General features: G+C 43.9%; 2 protein-coding genes across 5 annotated transcripts in view; both read left to right on the top strand.

The window, feature by feature from the left end:
* The first annotated feature begins 1,887 nt into the window (after nt 1-1,887).
* On the top strand, nt 1,888-24,226 carry SLC5A3 (solute carrier family 5 member 3). Of its 4 annotated transcripts, none has more exons than XM_072846041.1 (3): nt 10,394-10,559; nt 10,983-11,275; nt 15,907-24,226. In XM_072846041.1, the coding sequence occupies exon 3, from the start codon at nt 16,209-16,211 to the stop codon at nt 18,348-18,350; it is 2,142 nt and encodes a 713-aa protein (XP_072702142.1). In that variant the 5' UTR covers nt 10,394-10,559; nt 10,983-11,275; nt 15,907-16,208; the 3' UTR covers nt 18,351-24,226. The 4 variants fall into 4 exon arrangements, with proteins under 4 accessions (XP_072702133.1, XP_072702142.1, XP_072702149.1 ...); XM_072846048.1 differs by having other exon boundaries at nt 10,986-11,275; XM_072846032.1 differs by lacking the exons at nt 10,394-10,559; nt 10,983-11,275 and adding an exon at nt 1,888-2,028 and having other exon boundaries at nt 15,907-24,152.
* The window catches only part of MRPS6 (mitochondrial ribosomal protein S6), a 46,935-nt gene continuing 21,893 nt past the window's right edge, over nt 1,894-26,935 (top strand). The window contains exon 1 of the mRNA XM_072846068.1: nt 1,894-2,028. Within this exon, the coding sequence (XP_072702169.1) occupies nt 1,984-2,028 (45 nt within the window). The 5' untranslated portion in view covers nt 1,894-1,983. The remainder of the gene's footprint in view (nt 2,029-26,935) is intronic.

Genomic DNA, 26,935 nt, shown 5'->3' on the forward strand with positions numbered 1-26,935 from the left:
GGGAGGGCTTGTACATGGTAAGCACCAACAGGGAGTAAACGATACCTGTCAGCTGACTGGCAATTACTGCCTAAGCACTGGGAGGGTGGGAGTTTGGGAATATGTGTAAACACTTCTGCATAGGCAATTCATCCCCAACAGTTGATAACTTGGAGCGGTACACAAAACCGCTCCTAGCACCCACGTAGGCTTTGTTGTGCCTGTAGGGCACAGTACCTGTAGGGAACTACCTAGAACTCACATCTGCTTAAGATGAGGAAGGCCCACAGCACTACCAGTACTGGCTGTGCTGCAACTGACGATGGAAAGTGCTGGGAAAAGTTTTCAGTTAGCAATACCTGCACCTTGGATTCGTTTCACCGACTGTGGTATCACTCCTGTGCCAACAGAGCAAAAGCAAGCGACCCTGCTTGTTGGTGTGGTAAAGCATGGCTCAGGTTCCCAGGTGAGATGCTGAAGCCTCTCTTGATGGGGTGGGGCCAGTATTTCGTAGACAGATATTTCACTGAAGTTCTTTAATCTCGAGATCTGCCTTCTTCCCTGCTTTCCACTCCCCTTGAGCCACGGCATGGTGGCTCTGCCCTCTCATCCCCTGCCTTCCTCTTTCTGAGAGCAGACAGGGCCAAGTGCTGAGGCCTTCAAAAACTTGGGCAGAAACCCGGTGTGAGCTCGCTCTCTTTAAAGCCAGCCCATGTATTAGGTGCTCTGGGGTACGTGTGAGCGTGAGGGAAGGGGGTACCCCCGGAGGGACGCGTCTCTGCTGTGGAGGAAATACTGTGGAAACAAGCCTGATGTACCACCAGGCTCTCCAAATGCCCCTCTTCGGTGGATGCAGGTGGTTGTAGGCTTCCGGCACAGCCACGGCTAGCCGCCAGCGTCGGGCATGCTGCTGACAGAGGGTATCTGTGTCGCTGACCTTGATGGCTGCGTGCGAGTACAACGCCAAGGGTGTGCGCCGACCACCGCCGGCTGGGAAATGTTTGCCCAGATGCTCCCTCGCCAGGAGCACCCAGGCATCAGGGCCAGCCATCTTCCAGCCACGCAGTTTTACCTTGACCCTGTCACTCCTCGGGTCCCTACACCCAGCCCGCTGCGAGTGGGTCGCATCCACCTGCACTTCTGTCGGTGGGCAACAGGCACTGAGGCGCCCCGAGGCGCTGGGACACGGAAGGTTCTGGAAGAGCTGAGGGTGCCCCACACGTGCGGCCCCGTCCCACCACGGCACCCTCGCCTCACCCTCCGGCACCGGGGCGCTTCTGCCTCGCCGTGCCGCCCGCCGCCCGCTGCCGAAGCCAGCCCACCCAGGTGCGCGGGGACGACGGCCGCAGGGCCGCGGCCGTGGGCGCCGGCGGCTGGTAGCCAAGCGCAGAGGCCCCCGGCGCCGGCGGCACTGTCCTCCCCCCCCACCATGTGCGGTCTCGGGTGTGTGTGTGTGCGCGGAGGGGGGGGAGCGAGGGGGCGGACACAGTGGAAATTTCCACTCCCTGCAGCAGCCACAGCCGCCGCCGCGGCGGGAAGGAGGAAGGCGGGCGCAGGCCCCGAGCCGCCGCGGGGGGGGGGGGGGGCGGCGCCCGCACCGCGGCTCGGCCCGCCCGGCTCGGGCCCGCTCCCCGGCGGCGGGTGTCCCCCTCCCGCCCCCCTTCCCCGGGCCGGGGCGGCCGGGCAGCCCACGGGCGGGCGGGCGGCGGCGGCCCCCCGGCGGGCGGGCGTGTGCGCGGCGGAGGCGGCGCTTGGCGCGGGCAGGGGGCGGCGCGGCGGAGCCTGCGCAGCTGCTGGCGCCCTTTAAGCCGCGCCGCCCGCCCGCCTGCCCGGGTGTCTGTGCAGCTTGGGAGCCGCGCGGGCAGGAGCCGTCGCCAGCACCGCCTGCCGCCGGGGACGCGCCTTCCTCCTCCGGTCCCCCCCTCTCCGGCATCGCCGCCGCCCCCTCCTCCCCACCCTCTGCCCCGCCGCATCCCCGCTCCTCCCGCCACAGCCAGCTCTAAGATGCCCCGCTATGAACTGGCTTTGATCCTGAAAGCCATGCAGAGGGTGAGTGAGGGAGGGGAGACGGGAGGGAGGGAGCGAGCGAGCCAGGTGGGACCTGACAGACCCCCCGCCCCAGCCCCCGGCGTCCCCTCCTTGCCGCCTCTCACCGCCGCTGCGTGCCGGCCTCCCCGCGGCAGCCGCACGCCCCGGCCCCGGGCGCCCGGCCGGCCCCTTCCCCCGGGGCGAGCCCTGCCGTCCCCGCCCTCCCCTCCGCGCTCTGAAGCGGAGTTGCGCAGCGTGCTTCGGGCTCCTCGGTGTCTTCTTCTGCCCTCTCTCCTTCCTCTTTTTCTCTTTCCCCCATGCGCCTTGGGAGAGTTCGCTTAGTTGCTCCCCTAGAGCCGCAGTCCCCTTCTCCCCCCCCTCTGGTCCGCAGGTAAGCAGATCCCACGCTTAGCGAAATAGATGCGCTTCTGCCTCTCTTATTCCTCCCCCCCTCCCCACCCTTGCCTGGTGCAAGTGAACTTAGCCCTTTCCGTGCCCCTATACACGGGTGCCAGCACGTCCCCCTCTTCCTTTGCAGCACCAGCGCTTTCCATTGCCGTGTGCTTCACCACATTCCCCCCCAGCACCTGCGATGGCTTCGCTGGGGACCTTGCTAGGTCGCAGCAGCCCCATGCTAGGTCCCCTGGCCTCTGGGAGGCCTTGTGGTGAGCCTTGATGGGGGACAGCAAGGACTCGCTCCAGCAAGCTTCCCTTCGTGGGGTGCCAGCTCCCTGCCTCTCCAGCCCCCCTCTGTACCAGGGAAGTCTCAAGAATTTTTTTTTTCCCAGCTGTTGCTAACACCAGTTGAGCTCTGCTGATACGGCTCGCCGTATTGCCCACGGGAAGGGTTGCTAGCCGTTGCCGCTCTTTTTGGCGGCGTGATGATAAGCCGTGGTGTGAGCGAGTGAGGTTATATGGTGCTTTTTCTATTTTACAAGAGCTGAATCAGTGCGGGGGGTGTGTGTACTTGTTTGTAAAAATAATAATAAAATAGGAGCATCTCTGTGTAGATGGGACCCTTTATTTGGAAAATAATAGCTGATAGTGGCCCTTCTCTAGTACCTTCTGTAACCTTTGTGTATCTGCTACTTTCCAGCTTAATATGCAGTGCTGGTGTTGGAATGTAGCAGCACTTCTGCTAGGCTGTAACCCTTCTGATCTGACCCAGCGTGGACGTGCTTGCTCTCGCATTTAACCTTCACTTAAATGAACATGTATATTTGTCATAGAATAGCAGGAAGCTAAATAGTGTTGCTGTGTTTCTTTTGTAGTTGCGGGAGCATGTATTCATGTATTACATGTGCTACATATACTAGTACATTTCCATTCATTTTACATGTACCATCCACATGTCAGGCTTTTTTTTTTTAACTTGGCTTAACTGCAGAAGCTGTAGTAGACTTCTCAGGTGAGTCCTCTAGTGGAGAAATACAGCAACAGGGAAAAAAAATCTGGTGACATTGCTGCACCACCTCACGGAGCAGCACTTGCTCTGACAAAACACACTGCTTTTGGACTTGGGTTGTCGACATGTGATGTGTTGTGTGGTGTTTTTTTTTTTTTTCCTCCACACCCCTCCCCATCAGTGTATAAGCCATAGGTAAGGTGATGAGATGCTTTTTGTATACATGCTGTCAATGTGGGAGATGCATTATGCCATGCAGATGCTATAAATGCAGAGCAGGACAGAAAGCGTAGCAAATCTGACATAATACTGAGACACAAATGAACTGACTACTCTGAAAGGATGCCATGGAGTGCTGTCTGGTGGAAAGGATCTTTGACTCCTAGGATCTGAGCACAGAGACGCGGGGATAAGCTTTTAGCTGTAAGATGCTTCTAATGAGCATTGATGCATTCAGGATTTAACATCTGCAACCTTTTCCTCTTTGAAGTTTGACTCTAGTATATTCTTTCCTGATAGATGTATCTTAAGGTGTGTTTTAGCTCTGTGATCATGATAAAACACTTAAGTTTTGGTTCAGGTGTACTGCTATTTTTAACCTACCCTTGTTGTAGCTCTAAATTTTGGAGAGTCTATCTCTAGATGCTGTTTTTTTGTGGCTGTTGACAGTACACCAGATCTAGATGCTTTTTTTTGTGTTCCAGTATCTTGCTACTGCTGCCTCTCTTGTGTAACGAGAACACTTGAAAAAAATTTCTGTAGTGGTTATATGCTACATGGTGCTGCTGAATCCTGGCAGAGGGGTTGCTCTAATGACCCCCATAGCAGTGCATGGTCTTGACCGTAATGCTAACTTAAATTAGTCGAAACATGGAGATCTGAATATGGGGCTAATAAAACAGTCTGAAATTACAGAGTGACGACATGACTCCTTCTTGTAGAAGTTAGAGAGATCATATACAATCCTGAATAAATTACGTTGCTGCTTAACACTAGTGCTTCCTGATGAAGCTACCCTGTGCGGGTGTTCACTGTCCTGCCCCCAGTGTCAGTCCCTCTTGTGCGGTGGCTGCGTGCTCCGGTGCCTACTTTAGTCTGAGGCTTGAGCAAGTGCTGACTCTTCTCTTGGTGTCTGTGGCATCCTTTCCTCATCTCTGACAGCTCCCCTGCCTTGCAAGAAAAAAAGTAAGCCCCTGCTGCCTGGCTTCCTTGTGCTTTAGGGCTGTCGTTAACTCCTGTGAGCTCCCTGGCAGCTTGAGTGCAAACCTTCCTAGAGCTACAGTCTGGTAGACTTTCACGGCGCTCTTCAGAGGCAAACTTTGTGATTCTGTGGGGTTTTCCCCACCCACAATTGTTTTCAATAGTTACCTTGGCATTTCCATAGATCTAGGCAGAATAAATCCCTCAAATTCCTTTTTGTTGCTTTAAACTCTGTTGCTGCTTAGCACTGCTTGTGTTCAAGTCAGGGATCCCTCCTCATTCTTTTCTTGCATGCGGCTTTTGTTGTGAACCATGGAGTGTGTTGTGCAGCTGGTCTCCTCCCTACCCAGCTAGCCTTGACATGGTTACAGGGCGAGCATGACCTGCCAGTCCTGCCTGATGCTCTCATGTCCCCTTGCTTCTTGGCAGACTTCCTCAGAGCCTGTTCAGCTTTCCTTTTGTGTCTTAAAAATGCAACACCGAAGAGCTTGGGGGGGGGGGCAAGGAGGAAAACTTCTACTTTCAGACTTTGTCACTGGTTGTCTGCATGTACTTTTCACAAAAGCGTGTGACTTTATTCTGAAGTCAAAGCTGAGCTGCCATTCTCTGTCCTCTTTTATAGGTAGCATATGATCAGGTCATTGACTTGCACTAGAGACACTGTGTTTGTAAATTGTCTGTGGACAGTCCTTGATCAGCAGAGACCCCAGTCAGTGACTCTTAGGAAAACAATAATAAAAAACTCTAAAAGCACCCCCAAAATAAATGAATACAAAACTACTTCTCTGTGATGTCACTGTATTTGAGGAGTAGCTGCAGTGAGGGACTTGGATTGTGTCACCGTTAGTATACGGAGGAGATGCTTTGGGAAAAGGAAGGTACGAGGCCAGTGAAGTGCCTGGAACTTAGGGTGGAAATAATGAATTTTGCCCACGTGTGTGGCTTTCTACACTCCAACATGCAAATAACAAATAGTATGGTGAGCTGGGGGAGTTTGGTGGCAGACTTGTTGTCAGTAGTGTGCGGGATGTGTGTAAACAACACATTGCCTACCCTCAAGAGCCCGAGTCAAAGACTACAGTTGTGGTGAAGGTAGAGGTGCAAAATGAAGATACAGCTGTTCATGCTCTAAACCTTGCTATTCATAGCAAAAGATGAATTTCTAATTATTTCTCGCTTTCTCCCAGGAGAGTCATCTTCGGCTTTCAGCAGGGGGATTATGGCAGAGCAGGACCTTCAGCAGGAAAGGGTAGTGACTCGCTAGTGAAATTAGCAGGAGTTGTCCCTTGCTGGAGAAGGGAGAGCTCTTCAGGGAGGCTTCCTCTTCCTACCCTTCTGTCCTGCCAAAACTCCCTTGAGAGCCCGGGGAAGGAAGTGGGGGGGAAAGGGAAGGAAGAGCTGGAAATGGCTTCCTATTGCTCTGATGCTGTTTTGCAGACTGACCACAGGGCGGCAATGCGAGGCACCCTCCAAGGAAAATTGGCAGCCTGGGGAACCTAGGACAGACAGAGAAGGTGGCGGTATTCCCATCCTGGTCTTGCTGCCGCTCAACTCTTGCGAGCTGGGACACCCGTCTTCAGCAGAACAACTTTGTAACTGGAACCGAAGTGAATGGACAGTTTGAAAATACTTTATATTAGAGTATTTCACTAAAAATGAGGAAGCATATCAATATTTTATTAGCAGGATACGCTTCTCCCCCACTTCACCTGTGACAAAGGACAAATACACAGTATGTGTCATAGTCTAAAAACGAATTGCCTTGTTTCAGCAAGTACCCGGACTAGGGGACCCATCCACCCACCTCTGTAATACTCCAGTGAATCTGGACTCTCAGTTTGACTGGCATGTTCATGCAATGGAACTTGTCTTCAGCATCTGTTTGTTGCCTTTGGAGTGGGTTGCCATGTTTCAGAAATCCCCTACCTGCTGTGGAGATCGTTAGCTATTTTAGGAAAGCCAAAGTAACGGGCAGTAGTGTTGCTTGACATCTTGACTATTACCCTTAATTGCTGTGTAGGCAGCTGCAGCAATTGGGCTTTGGTATCTTAGTTGCTAGGAAGAAGGCGGGGAGAGTGAAAAGGGCAGTAAGCAGGCAGATACTGGTTTTATTTTCTTTCCTTTCTGGTGAACATACCTGTTCTTACAGTTGAATCGTACATCTTCCCCACCCCTCTCCCCTACTTAGCAGGTTAAAATGACACAAAAGTTTTCCTCTGTTTTCTTTGACTTTTTTAGTAGGCTGGAACAGGTTCTTCTTCACACTATTATGCCTAGCGGGGAAGGACTCTTGGGTTGGGGGTGGTGCTGGAAAGAAGACCAAAGAGTTGGAACTAAAAGACAAGACTGGAAAACCACGAGATCTAGCATTGACTCTCCTGTAGGAGTCAGCTTTTTGTTTTCTGCCTTAAGCATTTCCATAAGAGTAGCTGGATTTTGAAGTGTGTGATACAGACAGCATTTGAGAATGATACCCTCATGGCTGACGTTTGCCACTTTTCAATCTTAAGATTTGAGAGTGATCCTCTTATAAGTTTCTGCCAAGTGTGGGATCTGTGCCTGGCTTGGGTATGGGGGCAGGTAGAGGATTATTCTCTCCTACAAAATAGTTTAAGCCTTTTTATAGCAGATGGTTGTTAACTAGGTGAATTTGGCAAAGTTGTCCAAAGTGAGTGCTAAGCTGATGGCAAGAATAAGGGACTCGAAAGCCTCTCGGTGTATACAGGCTTCTGCAGTGTATCGAGTGATGTGCTTGCGTGAGTGTGTGTAATGAGATGCCCTGGTTAACTCTGCCACTCTTGTTCCCTAAGCTGTAGAGCTGCAAGCCTGAGCGCTGAGGCAGGACTGTGGGCAGGCCCTTGTGTCCATGTTGACTTCAGTGGCAGACTTCAGTGGGATTTGGCTAGCCCCTTGCCAGTGGGCAGGAATGGTGGCTTAACCTTTAAGATACGGCTTCTCCTCTTTGCCTCCGTTACCTACTTAGCAATGTGCTCTTCTCTCTTGGTTGTGTATCTCTCCTCATTTGTTCACTGTGTGTATATACATGTGGATGCATCATGTATATGAACAGGGAGATGCTTGTAAACTTCACCATGAGAGCAGATTGTCTATCCTTTAACTCTTGAAAAAGAAGGAAGGAGAACCTGTTGTGATAAAATAGCATTATTGCTCTCCGTTGTTGTAAAAACCCTCAAAAGTGACTGACTGTTTTAAAGATGTCCATCATATCACTTAGAATAAGCTGTTATATACACATTCATACTTGAATTAATTTGTTTGCTTTCTTCTAATACATCATACATACCATACTTCGTAATGATGGAAGTTCTTGCTTTCTTTACATATTCTTTCAGGAGCTGATTTCTCCAATTTCCTTGTTCCAGAGCCATAATGCTGGCAGCCTGCACCCAAAAATTACTTTGGTGGTTGTTGATCGTTAATTGAGTAACTTATCTTGCTTTTTGAGCCACAGCTGCCCAGACCTCCTCTACTACAAGTCTGTGGCAATGGAAGAGTTGCTTATGTGGGAGCAGTTGATTGATGGAGCTGCATATACCAGCCTCTGTGCTGCTTATCCGAGGGCAGCAGGAACCTCTGGGCACCAGGTTGTTCCCTTCAAAACCGCCGGCCCAGTGGACCAGCAGGAATATCTCTGGTGTGCATTCTGTAGAAGAGCTGATAAGAAGGTGAAAGGCGGGGAAAATAAAAGGGAGGACAGATAGGCAAAATGTAACTAGTTGTGTAGAAGTGGAACAGGAAAGGTGGGAAGTAAAATTACAGAGAGTAAGGCAAGTTCTGTGTAAGTGAAGGACCTGTACTGTGGGAGCGCTAGTGCAAATACTGGTGCTGGAAATGAGACACTAAAGAAAATGCATCACTCCTGGAGAGGAGAGGGGAGGGAAGGAAGCAGATGGTGTAAAGGAAGGGTCATGAACCCTAGAAATATGATTGCAAGGAACTATTCTGCTATTTCTCACATTTTCTGATCCTGGTTTGTCCACTTGCAAGCCGGTCCTTGTGCTTCAGTTATGCAAATATCTAAGGAATAACAATTAAAAACAAAGGTGCCTGCTGAGCATGGATACAGGAGGGGAATGTGTTCAGTGGAGTTGATGTGTTTGAGACTATTAGAAAAATAAATAAATGTTTGGTAGGTTTTAATATAGGTAATTACAAAGCTTGATGTAGAATAGTGCTAGTTGTTTTATAACCAAGGTAACTTTATTTAAGCCTTGTTTTGGTGTTGTAAAATCCTCAAGAAGGATCAGAAATCTTGCAAGAGCACCCAGCAGACTAGGAAGCTTGGAGGGCCTCAAACTTAAATGCTAGGACTATGTATGCCCCTGAAACTTCTTTCTCGCCTTTCAATAAAACTTGTGATGCATTGTTCTTGGAAAGATTGTGGGCAGCCATAAATGTGATGGGAACTTGGAGAAGTCCTAAATAAGCTTAATGAGTCTGGTTTTATTTTTTTATTCTCCCTAGAAATTGTACGAAGAATTTCTTCCTAGTATTTTGCCCGGTTGCATGGAGACTTACAACTCCACTACTCCATTCTCATTCCCCAAGTAACTTCTGAGGTCTATACTCTCCTAGCCAAAATCCTCTTAAAATGAGGTGAACCAGCACATTTTTCTAGGCTAGGAGTATGCCAGTTACATCAGTTACTGCTGAATGGTGATAACCACCAACTGGACCACATCTTTGTACCTTGCAGCTAAAGAAAATGGTCATCTTCAGTAGTGGTAGAGATTTTACAACGATTTCTGATGGTGTGCTTCTAATGGGGTGATAATGTTTGTTGTCTACGTCCAGAAAACTTGATTATGTGGTCCCAAATCCTCTACAGAAATCAAATACTTGCATGTTTATGCTTTTCTTTACCCATTCTCTTGCTGTTGCTCTTAGTCACTAAGTACTTCATCGGACTAATTGAGGTAAATAGTACTTGCCAGTGGCAGTGAAAACGTTTGTGCTTCTGAACTTTAGGTTGCCACAAGAAGGAATTTGAGTCTTTGGGCTCAGTGTCCCTGTGCAGCTTCCAACTTAGTATGTCAGCTGATGTCTTGACACACTTAACCTGGCAGGGAAAATTCCACTTGATGCTGCATGATGGCAGAATCTTCTATTTTTTTTTGCCATCTCCTGGAGGAGACACCCCTTCCCACCTCCATTAAAATGGCTTGCTTTCCCTGTTTGCCCTGTTGTGCTCTTTACTTAGTTACTGTTGACCATGTGCCTTCTCAGTACCATCTTTCCTCTTCTGCTTCCAGTTCCTGTATAGAAGGAAGAAGGTCATCTGCCTCCAGTTGCAAAGAAAAGCATGGTTTCCTTGCTGAGGGATGGAGCTGCTTATAGTGACAACCCGTCTTTGGGCATCTGAGCCTCTGGTAGTCACCTGCTTGAGTTATGGCAGAGGCATGAATGATTCTGCTTATTTGCCAGGGAAGAGTGGCCCAGTTCCTCAGCGGTGCTGAGCAGGAGCTGTGCTTTCTGCTCTCTTCGGAGAACCCAGATAACATCTGTTACTGGTGTAAACATAAGCCAATTATTTGGGCTGACAAGGGGAGAAGGAAGTACTTGCCTACATATTTTCTTTAAACTAATAGTCAGTTTAACTTAAGTTTAAGTTGATGGAATAATCTTTCTTAAGACTTGAGTAACATGACTACAGTATGTCTAGGTAGGCATGGAGAAGATAGTCTTTCTTTCTGGTATCTCTTTATTTTAACAAATAAAAAGGAACTTCCTGTCTCCCTTCTTCTGTCCCCATCTTAACCCCCTCCTTCCCCTTTAGGTGTTTGGAGTTTTTGGAAGAACAGTGGAAGCAAATAAATCCACTATTCCTGACAGAGTGCTGCGGACTGACTCATGGGGAAAGAAACCATCCAAATGTGAATGCCACAGGCAGTGGCATGAAGTAGCTTGCTGAGGCACTGCTAGTGATGTAGGTTTCAGAAAATAAGCCATCTTCCTCTTGCTTTGCAATTCAACAGTACTGTAGCTTCTGTTGTGTTTATGGAGTACTGAATGAGCACTGCAATAAAGCTTGCATCCTCTTTCTTCTGCCTTCCTCCCCTGCCCCCTCCTTAATTTGTGACTTCGTGGGAGACCTAAATAGGTGTATAATCTTGGGATGGGGGGGGAAGAATGGTTAAAACCAAAACCAACAACTAAATTGATCTACTACTCTAACACTGTCAGTCACAGTGCCCTTCAGCTTCAGTTGGCCTTACAGTACTCCAGTTACTGCTTCTGTAGCAGTCCACAGTAGCATTACATTCCTGACTGGCAAATGCAGTGTAGTTCTCTCTTTCTTCTGCTGAACTGCATGCTGTGAGGTTACTTATTTCTCTCATGTCTCCTTCAGCAGTCCTTTAGAAAAGAATCGAGAAGAATGTATTGTGGAGCAAGCTTCTTTTTCTGATGCTGCAGTATAATGAAGACCAGAACTGGAGCGATTCCTGAAACCCCAGACAAAAAAAAGTGCACTATGTGTTCATAACAACTCCTTTGAGTGACTGACTTGAACCTTGCACCTCAGATTGGACTTTTATGGTAGTGATGATTTATAGAGTTGCCTCTGGCACCTGTGTTCTCCAAGGCCAGCAGAAGTGTTGATGCAGTACTGCTTTGGGGCAGCAGAGCGTGTGTGGCAAACAGGTTAGGTCGCTGCTGGTTCAGGTAACTTGTAAATGTGGTACTCTTCTACTCCAGCCTGTTGAGCTGCTGGGAATGCCAGTCCAGACCTTAACTCAAGTTATTTATTAGATGCTACAGGTCAACTTCTGCCTCCAAGCTTTCCTGCTTCCTATGACATACCTTGTTTGTCTCAGGTAGGATTCCTGCCTAGCTCCTCTGCCCCAGCTCCTGGTTGACAAGGAAGAGTCCTGAAACTGCAGTCCTGAATGTTAAGGGCTCTGTTGAGCAGCTGGCAAGGATAGCCCCTGCTTTCTTAAGGGCATGTACTACATAAGGATAAGTTGACACCTATCGGTTATTCCATGAAGAACACTTGTGCTCCTTTTTTTGTGTTCTAGAGTGCTGCAATAAATGGAACTAAGCTTTTTCCTCTTTTTGTTCTGAGAGATAGGTTACCTCAGGCAACCTTATGTTTACTGTGGAACACTGGACAGGTAGGAACTCACTTGCGTGTCTGTAGCAGGTAGCTTGCAGTGTGAGCAGGCCAGACAACACACTCGAGGGGTTGAATGTTGTACAGGCCTGCTCAAGGCACCAGACCTTTATTCTTTTTGGGTTGTTTTTGGTGGGTTTTTGGTTTTTTTTTTGTTTGTTTTTGGTTTTTTTTTCCCCCTGGGAGAGAGACTGTTAATATTTTCCATGTAGGTGTTGAGCCTGGCGATCTGGGTACATTTCTTCTACGCAAGTGAGTTTTTCAGTAGGTAAAATGCTACCAGTATGAGTTAACATACCCCTGCTTGAAGAAGGTGAAGAAAAACATTGTTTCTAAGAACCTCAAAACTACTTTGAAGTCTATGAACAAAGTTAAGCATGTACTTAATTTGCTAACAGATGATAGCAGTGGACACTCCTGTGTGATATGTGGGCATCTGCATCCTCAGATTAACCCTTAAAGTGTTGGCCATTGGGACTGACTCTTTAAGAGGAAAGGGAAGCCAACTGAGAAACTTCCCATCTGCTGAGAAGAGAGATAGACTGAGCAGAAAACAAATAGTTGCTTTAGGGCTGGAGCAATTTGATTCTGGCATATTTAAAGACCCATCTTATTAGAAAAGCACTGTGGAGAAAGTTTTCCTTTAAAACAATCATACAAATTTCTCCTAAAATCCCACCCTAAATCTGCTTCACATTATCTAATATCTCTTAAGGGAATTGCTTGAGATTTTTTTTTTTTCTTAAAGGACAGGCTGCCTGTTGGAGAGACATATGCATTGTTTCACCAAAGCTGTAGCCCTCTATCTTCAGACAAGAGGGAAGCACATTGTTTTGTGTCTTTGATATGATCCAGCCAGAAAACAGCCTTAGGGAAAAAAATTCACAGTCCTTGGCAGCAGCGCTGTCTTTCTGTCTTTTCTTCTGTCAGTGCCACAATGTACGCTGTTCTAATAACTTGAGATTAAACTCGCATGGGGCGTCTCAGAAGTCCTTCTTGAGACTTGAGGTCATAACTTGCTGAAAATTCAGAGGGACGAGTCTCATTTTCGTAATGAAAAAAAGTTCCAGGGTTATTTTAGAATTAGGTCTAATAAGAAACTGGTACAAGAAGCTACTTTAGTACAGTAATTTAGTGACAGTGCAGCAAATTTGTAGCGGCTACTGAAAACTTTATACCTTCCTGCTCAAGCAAGCTGAACCCTGCAAAATTCAGATGTTGATTACAAAGTGGTGGTTCAGGTCTCTGTAGACTGCTTATTTCAAATGCATGGTTTGGCTGTACCTTCCAGTGGAAAATGCTCAAGAAACTTTATGTATTGTTTATTTTGGTTAGAATGAGCCCATAGTACTTTGGCAAGTATCCTAATTGAGAAATGTCACAATTTATTCAAGGGCAGCCACATCTTCTACTTACACACTTTTCAGAGGGATTGAACGTGCTTGTAGTAGTCATACTATGAGCTGTGTACCTCTTGTATCAAATAGACATGGTTTTAACAAATATTTTTGTGATTTATGCATATTACTGTATAGTTTTGCAAGGTCATTGATTAACCTACGGGGAAGATGGTGGGAAGTGAACTAAAGTTCAATTCTAACATTTTTCAGTAACAGAGCAGGACAATAGAAGAGGGAAAATATTGGTTATTAGTATTTCTTTAGCTTGCCCATTATTCTAGTTTTGTCTATAGTAGTTTTTCTTCTTTCCACTGTGTCTGAGTAAAATATCTTCTTCCCCTTTCCTTAAATATTTATCGTTTTGGTATAAACTTTATAATGTAGTTGCATTTGAAAATTTAGCTGAATGTAGTAAAAGATGTAACACTCAAAAGTGTTACTCAAAAGTGCTTAAAACTAAGAATAGTATATTATAGTTGTATCTGATGGCGTCATGATCTGAAGCATTTATAATTTCGTGTTGGATTAAACTAATAGACTATTCAACTTCTGCATTTGCGGGTGGGGATAAATGTGAATTCTTCTATGGAAGAATTTAAAATACATCTGTGGTTTGAGGCTTATGAGCATGATAAATTTAGCACACTCCTGTAATCAGTCCATTTTGTGCCATGTCTCCGTAGTCTCTCATTATTGGCTATAACTCCAGCAGAATGAATATCTGTATTCTCTTGTGGGTTTGTGGTGGTGGTGGGGAACCCTTACTATCTTTTTTGATTCTGAACTACTCTTGAAAAACAGCCAGCTCGTACGAATAACATGATTGTGAATTTCTCCTTAAGGCTGAAGTTGGGGTTTGCTGTAAGCTATTTTTAAAATACATCTGCCTTAATGAGAAGTGCACACTCTTACATCAGCACTATTGCTGCCTTCAGTAATGCACAAAGTAAGGCAGAGGGGGGAGTGTGTGCATTTTCAACCTTAACTATAGTTTTTATTATGGTCTATCTGAGAACTTGTAATGTTTTTGTTTACTCTTTTTGAAACAAAATGAATATGCTACAGGGATGCTAAACAGGAAACCACCCAAATACTAGAATATGTTATCTGGGTGTTTGTATTAATCATAGATGAATTAATAGGGAAATGTGAGCTTCAGTGTAGTGCCAAAGCACTTCTGCAAATGAAGTGGAAGGTGGAATGCCTGAAGCTGATGCTTGTAAGACTTCTAAGGCTGGTAGACCTTATGGTCAGAAAAAAGATCCAGTGAATTTTTTTTTTTTTTTTTGTGCCTGCATTACCTTTACTGATGGGTGGGAGAGGAATGGAGTCAGACCCTATTCCTTACTCTTTTGTAGTAATCTTGAGTACTAAAGATCTGGGTCCTGATCTTCAGACTAAACCGGTTCTTTGCTTTGGCATTCTCTTCCCTTGCTGTGTCCATTCAGTGTAGGAAGCAGAAGAATCTTATGTCCAGCACTCTCGAAACCTATTAAATAGTTTTGGGTGGATATAGGTAAATGATACCTCCCAAGGCATAAATAGTAGATAGGAGCATCCTATCTCCATGGCAGAGGTAGGAGCCAGTGTGCAGCTCTTCAGTGCCCCTTTCTTTCCCACCTGTCTGGTTGTCTGCCAGCAAGTCTTTTTATTATCCCCTTCCCTCCACTTTGAGCCCTTCAATCCTGCTTGCCTAAATGAGTGCCTGTTTCCTGACATGCTTTGGTAGAATTGGGTGTGATTGGGGGTTCAGGAATAGAGCGGCAGGGTATGCTTTGCCTCAAAACCTTCTACCTCTGATCTTAGGGATCCTTTTCATGCTTGGATGCAAATGGATGGTGCTGGGAACAGCACTTCCTGGCATCCTAGCAACTGTGCTACCAAAATCCATCCGGTTCTCCCTCCTGTGCCTAGGGTGCTCCCAAAAAATCCTGAAACCAAATGGGTGTGGGTATCAAAAGGCACATGGCAGACAGAAATACCTGAAAGCCAGATGTCAGGCGTAGTTTTGCTTTTGTCACTTGCTTGAATGGGACTCTGTCTTCACTTAGATTACATGCGATATGCATGAAGAGCTTTCAGAATAAAATGTAACCTTGTGATCATCTGTACCCCAGACAGGTGCAAACTTGTCTAAAACCTGCGGAATAACCTTGATTCTCCAGCTGATCTTAAATTTATGTTGTTTTCTGACAGCGTTGTGACTTTACTTTGATTTTTTTTTTTAAGCTCTAGCAGCCAGCTGGTGTCTTAAGTGCATGCATGTGATGCTAGGATCTATCAAGATTTGTGGGGCGCAGTGCTAGAGCAATACAGGAAATGATTAGTTGGGTTAATGCTCCTTAGTGGTGTGTTGGTGGTTTTTTTGTTTGTTTTGTTTTGTTTTGTCCTAAGATTGCTTGAAAGAGGAAGGCCTGTTTAGTGGCTTGAGAAGTAGACTTGTGAGACTCCAAAGTAAAGAAAAATAAAATGTATTTCTGTTCCTTGCCTTGTTCTGGGGAATTTGGGTCATTTAATACTCCAGAATTGCTGCGTCCCTTAAGGTACTTTTAAACATTAAAGTTGACTTGTAAAAGGCGTTACTACTTAGTTCTACAAATATTTAATTATGTGTATTATGGATTGCATAAATACAGCAGGAAATATAAGGGGGAAAAATCTGTGGTGTAATTGTTTTACTAGACTTCAAATTTTTTCTCATTACTTCATGAAATTCTTCTCTAATTCAATCTTTGTCTTTTGTCTTTGCTGCCTTGCAGGGTTGGTACAGTAGGCCTCACTAAACTTAGCTGCAACTAAGAATTTCTCCTACATCAACTGAGTTAAGGCTGATGCTCTTGTGGAATGTGGATTAAAAGTGCGTGCTAAGTTCCAAATTTCCATTTGAGAAGCGGAGAAAGTAAATGTACCACAACCACCAGCATCAGGACAGCAAACCAAGGGACAAAGAATTTGATCCACAGTGTTGATATATGTTAACTGGTTCACGTGTTGCTTAAAAGACGTTTGCTGGGGGGCGAGAAGTGGACGTCAGCTGTGCGAAGTCATTTTGTTTACAAAAATGAGGGCTTCTTTGGAAACAGCAGACATTGCCATTGTGGCACTGTACTTCGTGCTTGTAATGTGCATAGGTTTTTTTGCCATGTGGAAATACAATCGGAGCACCGTAAGTGGCTACTTTTTGGCAGGGCGTTCTATGACCTGGGTAGCTATTGGTGCATCTTTATTTGTGAGCAATATTGGAAGTGAACATTTCATTGGGCTCGCAGGATCTGGAGCGGCGAGTGGATTTGCAGTAGGTGCGTGGGAATTCAACGCCTTAATGCTTTTGCAGCTTTTAGGATGGGTCTTCGTCCCAGTCTACATCCGGTCGGGAGTATACACCATGCCTGAATACTTGTCCAAGCGTTTTGGAGGGCATAGAATTCAAATATATTTTGCAGCATTGTCTCTAATTCTTTATATCTTCACCAAACTCTCAGTTGACTTGTATTCAGGGGCACTTTTTATTCAAGAATCGCTAGGTTGGAACCTCTATTTGTCAGTTATCCTCCTTATTGGAATGACTGCACTGTTGACTGTGACTGGAGGTCTTGTGGCTGTCATCTACACAGACACCCTTCAAGCTCTGCTTATGATTATTGGTGCCCTCACACTTATGATCATAAGTATTACGGAGGTTGGTGGGTTTGAAGAAGTTAAAAGAAGGTACATGTTAGCGTCACCAAATATTACGTCTATCTTGTTAACCTACAACATTTCCAATACCGATTCCTGCAATGTCGACCCAAAGCCTGATGCTCTTAAAATGTTACGTGAGCCAACAGATGAAGATATTCCCTGGCCTGGATTTCTGTTGGGACAGACCCCAGCTTCTGTCTGGTACTGGTGTGCTGACCAAGTCATAGTTCAGAGAGTTTTAGCTGCAAAAAACATTGCTCATGCCAAAGGATCCACTCTGATGGCAGGCTTCTTAAAGTTGCTGCCCATGTTTATTATAGTTGTCCCAGGGATGATTTCACGAATACTGTTTGCAGATGATATCGCCTGCATTAATCCGGAACACTGTTTTCAAGTCTGCGGGAGCAGAGCTGGATGCTCTAACATTGCCTACCCACGTTTGGTGATGAAACTTGTGCCGGTTGGTCTGCGGGGACTGATGATGGCTGTGATGATCGCTGCACTGATGAGTGACTTGGACTCGATATTCAACAGTGCCAGCACCATATTCACACTTGATGTCTACAAACTCATTCGGAAGAGTGCGACGTCTAGAGAACTGATGATTGTAGGAAGAGTCTTTGTTGCGTTCATGGTAGTTATAAGCATTGCCTGGGTCCCGATCATTGTAGAAATGCAAGGTGGTCAGATGTACCTTTATATTCAAGAGGTAGCGGACTATTTGACCCCACCGGTGGCTGCTCTGTTTCTTATGGGTATCTTTTGGAAGCGTTGCAATGAGCAGGGGGCTTTCTATGGTGGAATGGCCGGGTTTGTTCTTGGAGCGATACGGTTGATACTGGCATTTATCTATCGTGCTCCGGAGTGTAACCAGCCGGATACTAGGCCAAGCTTTATCAAAAACATCCATTACATGTATGTTGCGACAGCTCTGTTCTGGATCACTGGGATTGTGACCTTTGTAGTAAGCCTCCTCACGCCTCCGCCTACGAAGGAGCAGGTTCGGACGACCACTTTCTGGGCCGTGAAAAACAGGAATGTAAAAGAGAATGCCGCAAAGGGGGAGCTGTACAAAGTGCAAGAAAAGAGCATCCTCAAGTGCAATGAAAATGCTAACCATATCATTCCAAACGGCAAATCGGAAGAAAATATTAAAAATATTAAGCCGGAGGATATCAATCTTCTGGTTACTTGCAGAGATGACAGCAACCCAGTGATTTCTGTGAGTCACTCTGAAGTCGAGACACCAGTTGATTGTTATTCGAACGGACAAGCGGCTTTGATGGGGGAGAAAAAGCATGAGGAAGAGACTGACGATAGAGAGAGACATTTGAAATTCATAGATTGGTTCTGTGGCTTTAAAAGTAAAAACATGAACAAGAGAGCTGTTCGGGAGATGGAGGAAGAGACTGTTTGTTTACAAATGCTGGAAGAGACTCCAAAAGTTAAACTATTACTAAATACTGGACTGGTCTGTGTCTGTTCGCTTGGAATATTCATGTTTGTCTATTTCTCTTTGTGAGTGAATAGTGAACTTTTAAGGGTATGGCTAAACATACAGAAGTTGATACAGGTCTCTGGAGATTTTGTTTGGTTTTTTTTTTTGTTGTTGTGTTGTTTTCTTTTCTTTTCCAATAACATAACTGCAACCCAGGCATTGTTTACGCTATAATTGTAAGATCAACTCAACTTTAGCCTATTTAGAGACCATTTGAGATGTGTCCTATCTCTGCTGAAGGCAGAACGTATTGTGTGGTGTCTTTTTTCCCTTCTGTCTTTTTTTTTTTTTCCTTTCTCCATTTGCAGTACTAACCTTTTGTTTTTCCATGTGTACATGTATAAATATACCAAAGGCAGGCAGGTGGCTGTGTTTGAAGGCAGGCAGTTACAGAGCTCAGTCAGCGTTAGGGTGCAGATAACAAGTAATCATTTACCAATGTGTAAAATCTAAATTATTAAAGCTGTGTCAAAAGATTTTTACATGTAAGGCTGCAATGCACATCATCGTGTAGTCATTCTTTGTAACATAGCTATATTACCTTGGCCAACTTAGCATGTTTTAATTTAAGAAGCTCACTGCTTCTAGTTTTCTTTTTTTTTTCAGTTTCTCATTTCTCTTATGGCAACAACAGGAGATATTTTGTCTCATCTTGTAGCACTTAAAACATGATAGCTGTTAGTAGCTTCCTATCTTTTTTCTCTAAGAAAATTTTTGTCTTTTGATTCTATCCACTGTAAATTCCATTACTGAAAAGTTGCTGTATTTAAAAAAAGAAAAGAAAAAAAAACAACAACCAACCTGGAGATGACAAACTGACAATGGAGGAGAGGGGAAAAGGAAAATTAAATACTCTTTATTTGGGTTTTGTAGCATATTGAAATAGAAGAATATATATTCAGCCTCTTCAGTCCCCAAACCTTTAGGACATAATTAGGGTTAGCCTCTTTTTAGAGAAAAATCTGTATGTAGCTTCTACCACATGGGAAAAAGAAAAGTGTGAGACTGCATGTCTTCAGTTTGGTAAGCACACTGAAAAATAACTCTTTTTTTCCTCTGCTGCGTATGTATAGAAGGAAATACTTTGCAGCCCTATCACTGCTGCATACTGAGTCTGTAAGGGGAGAAAAACAAGTGTGGAGACAAGAGGAAGGGGAAGTGCGGGAAAGAGGTGGAAGTGGTCCTTATTTTCCAGAGTCCTTTTGCCTCATGCCTTCTCCCACTTCCCTTTTCACCCTGTCAAACCTTCTTTTTTTTAAGGAATGACTCCTGAGGGATTCTGTACCAGGAGATAAGGAGCACGTGCAGTCATAATCTGTGTCGGCAATTGAGGTCTGCCCTTACGATTCTTCAAAAAAAAAAAAAAAAGTGAAACTTTTCCTAGGCAGTCACAGTTGAGTAGTAGGTCTCAAAATGCTGAGGTTCTTTTCTCCTGAAGGATGGGGATGGATGCCCAAGGCAGGGATGACCAGTTCCCAGGTGTGGAGGACATGTGTGTGCAGCAAGTCGGTGGAGCTCAGCAGACTGAAAGGTTGCAGAGCTTGGCCCGCTTCCCCCTTGGTAAAGCAGGAGAACGTGTTGCCGTCCTGGGTGCTCTCGCCCTTACGCTAATCCAAGTCAGGACCTGTTTTTGGGCGCAGAGGCCAGCTGACAGTGTGTGGCTACGCTTGTAGTATTAAACTCCCTTACCCTCCAGGGCAGTGGTCGTATCCAGGCTTCCCATGAAAATAATTCTTCCAGTGGTCTTTGCTCCTGAGCTCATCTAGGGAATTGTTTGGGAGAGCACAAACTGTCTGGGCCAAAAATGGTCTAAGGGACCATGCTGACAATTCAACAGCATCGATTCAAGGGTCCAGAAATATTTCCTTGGCACAGTATAATTTAATAATATAAACAAGAACCAATACCTATGGGTGAAATAGATCTGTAGAAATGAAATTTGGGTTAATCCTGCCATTGGCTGCTGGAGAAAGTTTGCTTTCCAGTACAGTGGTGCCATAAGCTGCAGGCTGTCCAAATAGCTTTGTCGTATGATGTACAATACATACTTTCAGATAAAATTATTAACTTCGATTTTTGTTGGTTTTTTGTTTTGTTTTTATTTTTAAATCATCCCATTAATTCCAAGACTTTTAAACAGAGGCCAAGATGTCCCACCTTTCTCCACTTTGTTTAGTTGTTGGTGCTGGCAAGTAGACTACTCTAACTGGAAATACAGTAATAAGTGTAGGAGCAGTGTTGCAATATATGTAGAAGAAGAGAGTTACCATACCTGAGTCTTGATATTAATACCAGTGTGACAAGACACATTTTCTTACACTTTGTGTGGCTGGCTTCGTTCAGAAAAATATTTTAAATCCTTTTTAATGGTAAAATTGTAGTATGTGAAATCTGTTAATGGCGTCTCAAGTCAATTCATTAGTGGGCTGAGTTGGTAAAGACGGTACTATAAGAAAGATGTAAAACAGTTAATTGTTTCTATGCAGGATAAAGTAATCTAGGGCAAAATTTGATCTTAGTGGGATGAAAAATAACTTGTGGAGGGTACAGATAAGTCTCAGTCCAACAGTATCTTCTTGAAGAGGCTGGGATCTGGCTAATATGCCTCATTTGACACAGGGAAAGAGAGACTTATGTACCAGGCACTGTCCCTTAGTAACTTGGCATGTCTTTCTATCAGTGACTGGTACTTGGATTTTCCAGACCGGTCCTCTTTGCTCACAATATTAACAAATACATTGCCACCTAACCTGTGAAGCCAGGTTAGCTCAGGGACCCTTTTGCTTGGCTGCCATTGCTTCATCTGTGCTTGCTTTTTTCCCAGGGTGCCTTATGTGGTTATGAAGCTGAAGGCATGGCTTTTATTGCTACCTGAAGAGTGGTTTGCTTATAATGGCTTTTCCCAGCTTGTTTTTTCCTCCTCTCTTCCTCCCCCAAGTCATTTGCTATTTAAAGAGAACACTGTTTAAAGAGTTAAAACACAGGATGCCCGTATCCTGTGCAGTATAACTACAGTCAGATCCATGGTGAAATTACCCTTTGACTGTGGTAGGGAGTCATAATCCTTTGCAAATGTATGGTGCAGCCTTTGACTGTTGAATCTGAGATACTTCATCTCCCAGTTAATGTATTCTCACTTTCACTAAACTAACAAGTTGCCTCATTAATCACAGTGGTAACTGGCAGTCAGTCAGGATCTTAATAAAGTAATACTTTGCATCCCCCCATCTTTAGACCTGTTATGGTGAAGAAGCTTTTAAGCAAATTATTTCTCCAGTGCTTTTTCTTAAGTCGTTCAAAAAATGTGTTTCTATGCTACTCTCTGCCTAATGCCGGCCTCTTCGGTCGTATTCTGTTTTTCATGTCCTAGAGGTCACAGAACTTGCTAATGTTCTTCGCTGCATAAACCACTGAATAAAAGGCCTTTATTAGGAAGAAAAAAAAAAATTATAAGGCTTCAAGCAAACTGTCTATTGCTGAGCAAGTACCTTGCCCTGTGTTATGGACCTTAGTATAAGAAGTTGCTTGAGGGTTTTTATAGCGTAAACATGCCTTTGCTAATCTGATCATGATCTACATGGAAGAGGTGTTAACCCAGGTTAATATGTTTTGGTTTAAACACCAACTTTTTGGTCTGGTAAAACTACAAAAGTGTCTCCCATAATGGACAATCAGTTCCATAAATTTTAATGCCTGGCCACCTCCTCAGTGGGACTGGCTAGTCATGCAGGGGTAGATCCAGGAAGACACGTGCTTCTGTCTCGCAGTGATTGGTTTATTTATTGCCTTGAGCTTAGAACGACAGTCTTGAAAAACTTATTTTGGAATGACACCTTTTTTGTTGTTATTTCCCTTAACTTATTTTTCTGTTAAGATATTTGAATTTTCTCCCAGAAATTGGTTAGAAGCCTTTTTTATTTAAAAAAGAAAATAAAAATAAAAAAGGTAGAGGCTTCTTGAGAGCTTAATAGTACATTCCGGGAGACTATTCTTATTTAACTTTTTTTTTTTTAAATGAATGATTTGATGGTATTCTCTGCCAAAGTTTGGAGGTTTTTTTGTTGTTTTTGTTATTTTTCCTGTTAGCTTTTACTAATACCTGAAAGGAAACGGTGAGAGACTGTAAGAAATGAAAATGGCCTTCAATATACTGCTTGTGTATTTTCTACTTCTCCACTCTGTGTTCCCCTCTCCACCCTAATCCCAGAAAGGCCAGCATGAGACTTCTGATGCAAGTCATGAGAGTACTGTAACTGAGTAGTGAAAACGATTTTCCACAAGGTTACAGTGAAGCAGGCAGAGCCATCAAAGGATCTCTGCGCGAACAGTTAAAGCAGAAGATGCTTACAACTTTAAAACGTACAGCTTTATTTTTTTTATATATATATTTTTTTAAATCCTAAGATAAAGGAGATGTTGGGAGATGTTCCCTTTCAGAGAACAGGATACATGGAAGAAGTTAGAGTTGCTAAGCTCTAGCTTTCTTGAGGAAATCTTTGGATTTAGCATGTATAGCGAAGCAAAAATACTCATCTGTTAATTTGGTATTCTGTATGTTCTGTGCCCTTAAATGTAATTGTTTTGAAAATAAAACTAACCTTGTTATGTGATGTTAAAAAGCAGACTTGTGTGCAATGTTTTAAATTTTTTTAAGAAAATGTTTGTATATAATTAAATGGTTTAATGTGCTTTAATTGGCCTAAGGTAAAGAGTAGTCCTAGAATGTAAACATTATATAATTAGGATTTCTGATTTCACTGTGAGATCTCTGAACTCTCTTGTTTTGCAAAGTGGTTTGTTTTGTTTACAAAACACTTTCTATTATTTCTTTTATGGTGTTGGTTTAAAGGCATTTGCTTCACTTCTGTTCTAATATTGAATTCATGGTATAGTGACATCTGGTGACACTTAGCATTATCAGTTTCACTGTGTAAAGTCAGACACTTTGAGCAAAAATGGTAATGATATGACAATTCTCTGTGTCTATGAATACACGTTTTTAAATGAGGTGGTTATAAAAATAGTTGCTGTGCAAAATGTTAGTAGTCTTCTTCAAGAAGAAAGCAAATTTTCTAATATCACTAGAGCAGTCTCTTCATTCATCTTCTTATTTTTATAGCACAGTGTCAAAGTGATGCTGCTTTACCTTGTATCTCTGATATGTTTTTTTAGATATCTGTGAAGTATTTTTGTTTTTTGTTGCTGTTGTATTTTTCTGCAGATTTTATATAAAATACCAGTTAATGAACTGCCTTTTTGTTTTTTTTTTAACTGTTCAACTAAAATACATTTCAGACCAAAACCAAATGATATCATATAGCATTTGAAACCTGCCTTTTTCCTTGTCCCTTGTTTTTTTTGAAAAAGCCAAATGGGCATGTAGATAAGATCACTATAATGGATCCAGGTCTCTTTTGGTAAAGTGTTATTTAAAGGTCTGTTAAGATCTTACAAGACAATATACTGAAAAAAATAATTGTAGTAGGAATATAGATTTAGAAGTGTTAATGAGATTAATACAGCTTAATTATATTGTAAGTTGCTACTGTCCATAATGACAAGCTTTTTGTCATAGAAACGATGTATGATAAATTAATTTTGGTCTAGTGTATAGAATTATTATATTGCTATAAATCTTTGAAGTAAATCTGATGCAAAATTTTCATAGTTAGCATTGCTGGCCCTGTGTATACTGTTCTTTGTATACTGTATGCATATTATTTTGCCTACTGCATTAGTCTTCAAACTAAAACTCTTATTAGAGAGTATTTGGATACTTCAGGCTGTGTTTCTTGCAGTTTACATTCCTTTACCATGGCATTTTGTCCTGTCTAAAAGTATTGTATGGAAATGTTTAAAACTTCTGTACAAAGTTTCAATAAAAATAGAGGAAAAAAAACCCAAAACAGAATAGATATTTGTGAAGCTATTTTGGAGAACTTGTCCATAATTATGTCATACATATTCTTGTAGTAAGTGTTGCATCCCTATTTATGTAAAGATACTTCTCGTCTTGCCCCCATTATTAAAAGGCAGACCTCTTGAAGCAGGGCATGGGCATTTGGTTAGAGAAGTAAAAAAAAAAAACAAAACAAAACAAAAAACCCAAAACCAAACTAGATTCTCTAAAACTGCAAGAAGAACTTAAGGATCCAAAACTTGGTTGCAGAGTTCGTCTGCAAAACTTAACGCCGATTCGTGTTGTGGGGAGGTGGGGCTGGGGCTGGGCTGGACTCATCTTTCCATGACCTGAAGCTCAGGATGCTGGCAGGGCAAGGCTAGCCTCCTGAAGCACCCTGCAGAGGAGCAGCTTGTGTGCAAAACAAAATATGGGTGAACCCTCATTTAGCAGAGCAGCCTTGTTGGATATTGTGCAAAATTTCAGGGTTTGTGTGTGGTTTTTTCTTTTTTCTTTTTTCTTCAAATGCCCTGTTCAGCTGCTGCTTAACCAATTCTTGAGTGGGACAGGCACCTTCTTACTTGATTCTGGAGTGTCCTTAAATACCTCCAGTTGTGCTTCGGTATCCCTCTGGGACTGCCCCAGTGTGGATGCCTCTGTGTCTGTCTTGTGTTTATTTCTGACTGCAATCTAGAAATCAGCCCTGGTGCCCATGTCCTCCAAGGAGCCTGTGCCAGCATCATGCTCTGAGAATGATGTGTGTGATGCTGTTGTCTCCCTTGTAGGAAGCAGTTACAGCTTGTGCTCGTCAGTGCTTAAGATAGTTGCCGCTGGGGAGGGAAGGATACCTTCTCATTATTTTTATTTGAAAAAGATTAAAACACCAACACAGTTCTGGAAGCAGAGACCAAACGTGAGTCTTCCCCTTCCTTCTCCCCCTCGTCCCTCCCCATAAGGACGTATTTGAATTAATAGCCATGGAAAGTGTCGTGTGAATCATGACTTTTCGTCACCAGTGGTGACAGCTCAGCAAGGAAGGGGGCAGGCCTGGTGGTTAATCACCTGTGGATTGGGGATGAAGATGTCCTTTTAGAGTTGGGATGTTGGCAAAAATTGTGAGAAGAACACTAAAGCCAGATTTTCAGCTGCAGGGGGAATGCTGTATTAATCAGAATTATTCTAACAATTCATCAGAATTATTCTCTTCTTTTGCTGCTGTGTTTTAAAAGAAAAGTGGAAACTGTTGGTTGGTTGAAGGAATGGGTACAAAACCTACTTGGAGAGGAAGCTTTGGATTTGGGATGACAAATAAGCAGAGCTTCCAGCCTGCAGATTTGGTTTGGATTTGTGATTTCCAGGAGGGAGTGGGAGTCCTGTGTTTTTATTAGTTAGCTGTTAATGAATTGGTTATTGAATTAGTTTATTAGGTGATTCTCTGTTTAGTGAGCAGCTTTTCATTTCATTGTTGTTTTTTTTTTTAAAAGAGGCTCAAGAAGCCTCTTTGTCACCAGCTGGTTCTATTTGTATTGGTTAGCAAAGACTCTGTCAATCCCCAATTTACTGATGTCTGAGACTTTAATGCTTCTTTGGGTGTGGAGTCCTGGCCCAGGCAAGTTGTGTGCAGGTTCAATAAATGCTGCAGCAGCATTTATTTTGAGGGTTCACTGGAAAAACCCAAGGAGATGGTGGTAATGAGTACTCTTGGCCTGTTGGCTCTGAAGTGAACTCTCCCTCCTTGGATGTGGATGTCCCAGTTTGCCCTGTGCTTGTTCTCATGCCAGGAAAGTGAACCAGCCAGGAGGTTTCAGCTCTGTGACTTCTTCCTGCCTGTCTAGCAAGCATGTTTAAGCAGGTTGTACTTAGTGATTTTTCTTTTTCAGTGGGTTTTTTTTGGTTGTTCATAGCCTGATAGGAATAAGGTGACAATTTGACTTCATGGTTGTGATGCTGATAACCCTTAAATTTGTCAACAACTGTTTTTAATGCTTATCTGAACCATGAAACTAGTTTTGTAAGTTAGCTGTGAGTATCCCAGTATATATGCTGTAGCATACAGGAGAATTTGAGCAAGAAATTGCCAAGGTTCACTTTCACTTGTGCACACCAGTTGGTCAAAACAGCGTACCTTGCACCCTAAAGGCAATTCTGGTTCAGAGCCAAAGATAGGTTCTGTTCCACAAAAGTGAGGACTTAAAAAATATGGCTATGGTCCTCACTCTTCGGAAAGTTTTTTACTAACCATGTTCAGTTTTTTTTTTTCTTAGTCCTGACTTTTCTTTGTTCTTCTACGGCAGTAAGGATGTGTGTGATGGGTATGAGAGCTATGTGTTAGGAACCAGATCTCTAGTCCTTAAAAGGTTTCTCTCATAGAAGGGAGCTCTTCAGTGGCTTAGACTAGTCTGGATGGTGCCAGTGGTACACCCGAGGTCTCGAGTGTTGGGGACTTGGTTGGAATACGTCCTGACACCCAACTGCTACAATGGATGCTTTGGACAGTTGCGGATATTTTTCCCAAGACTGGGCTGTTGCTGGCACTCTGAGGCTGGATGCCTCCAACCCAGAGTATGTAAAAATTAACTGTATTTGGCCTTCACAGCTGTGACTCTCAACCAAACTAGTGTTTGTCTTCTGGAAGTCATGCAGTGCCTGTTTCCTTTGCTGCTGCGCAGATTTCCCCCAATTACAGTCGTGTGAAAGCTGATTTGAAAAA

Source organism: Ciconia boyciana, chromosome 1, assembly GCF_034638445.1.
Source record: "Ciconia boyciana chromosome 1, ASM3463844v1, whole genome shotgun sequence".
Lineage (NCBI taxonomy): Eukaryota > Metazoa > Chordata > Aves > Ciconiiformes > Ciconiidae > Ciconia > Ciconia boyciana.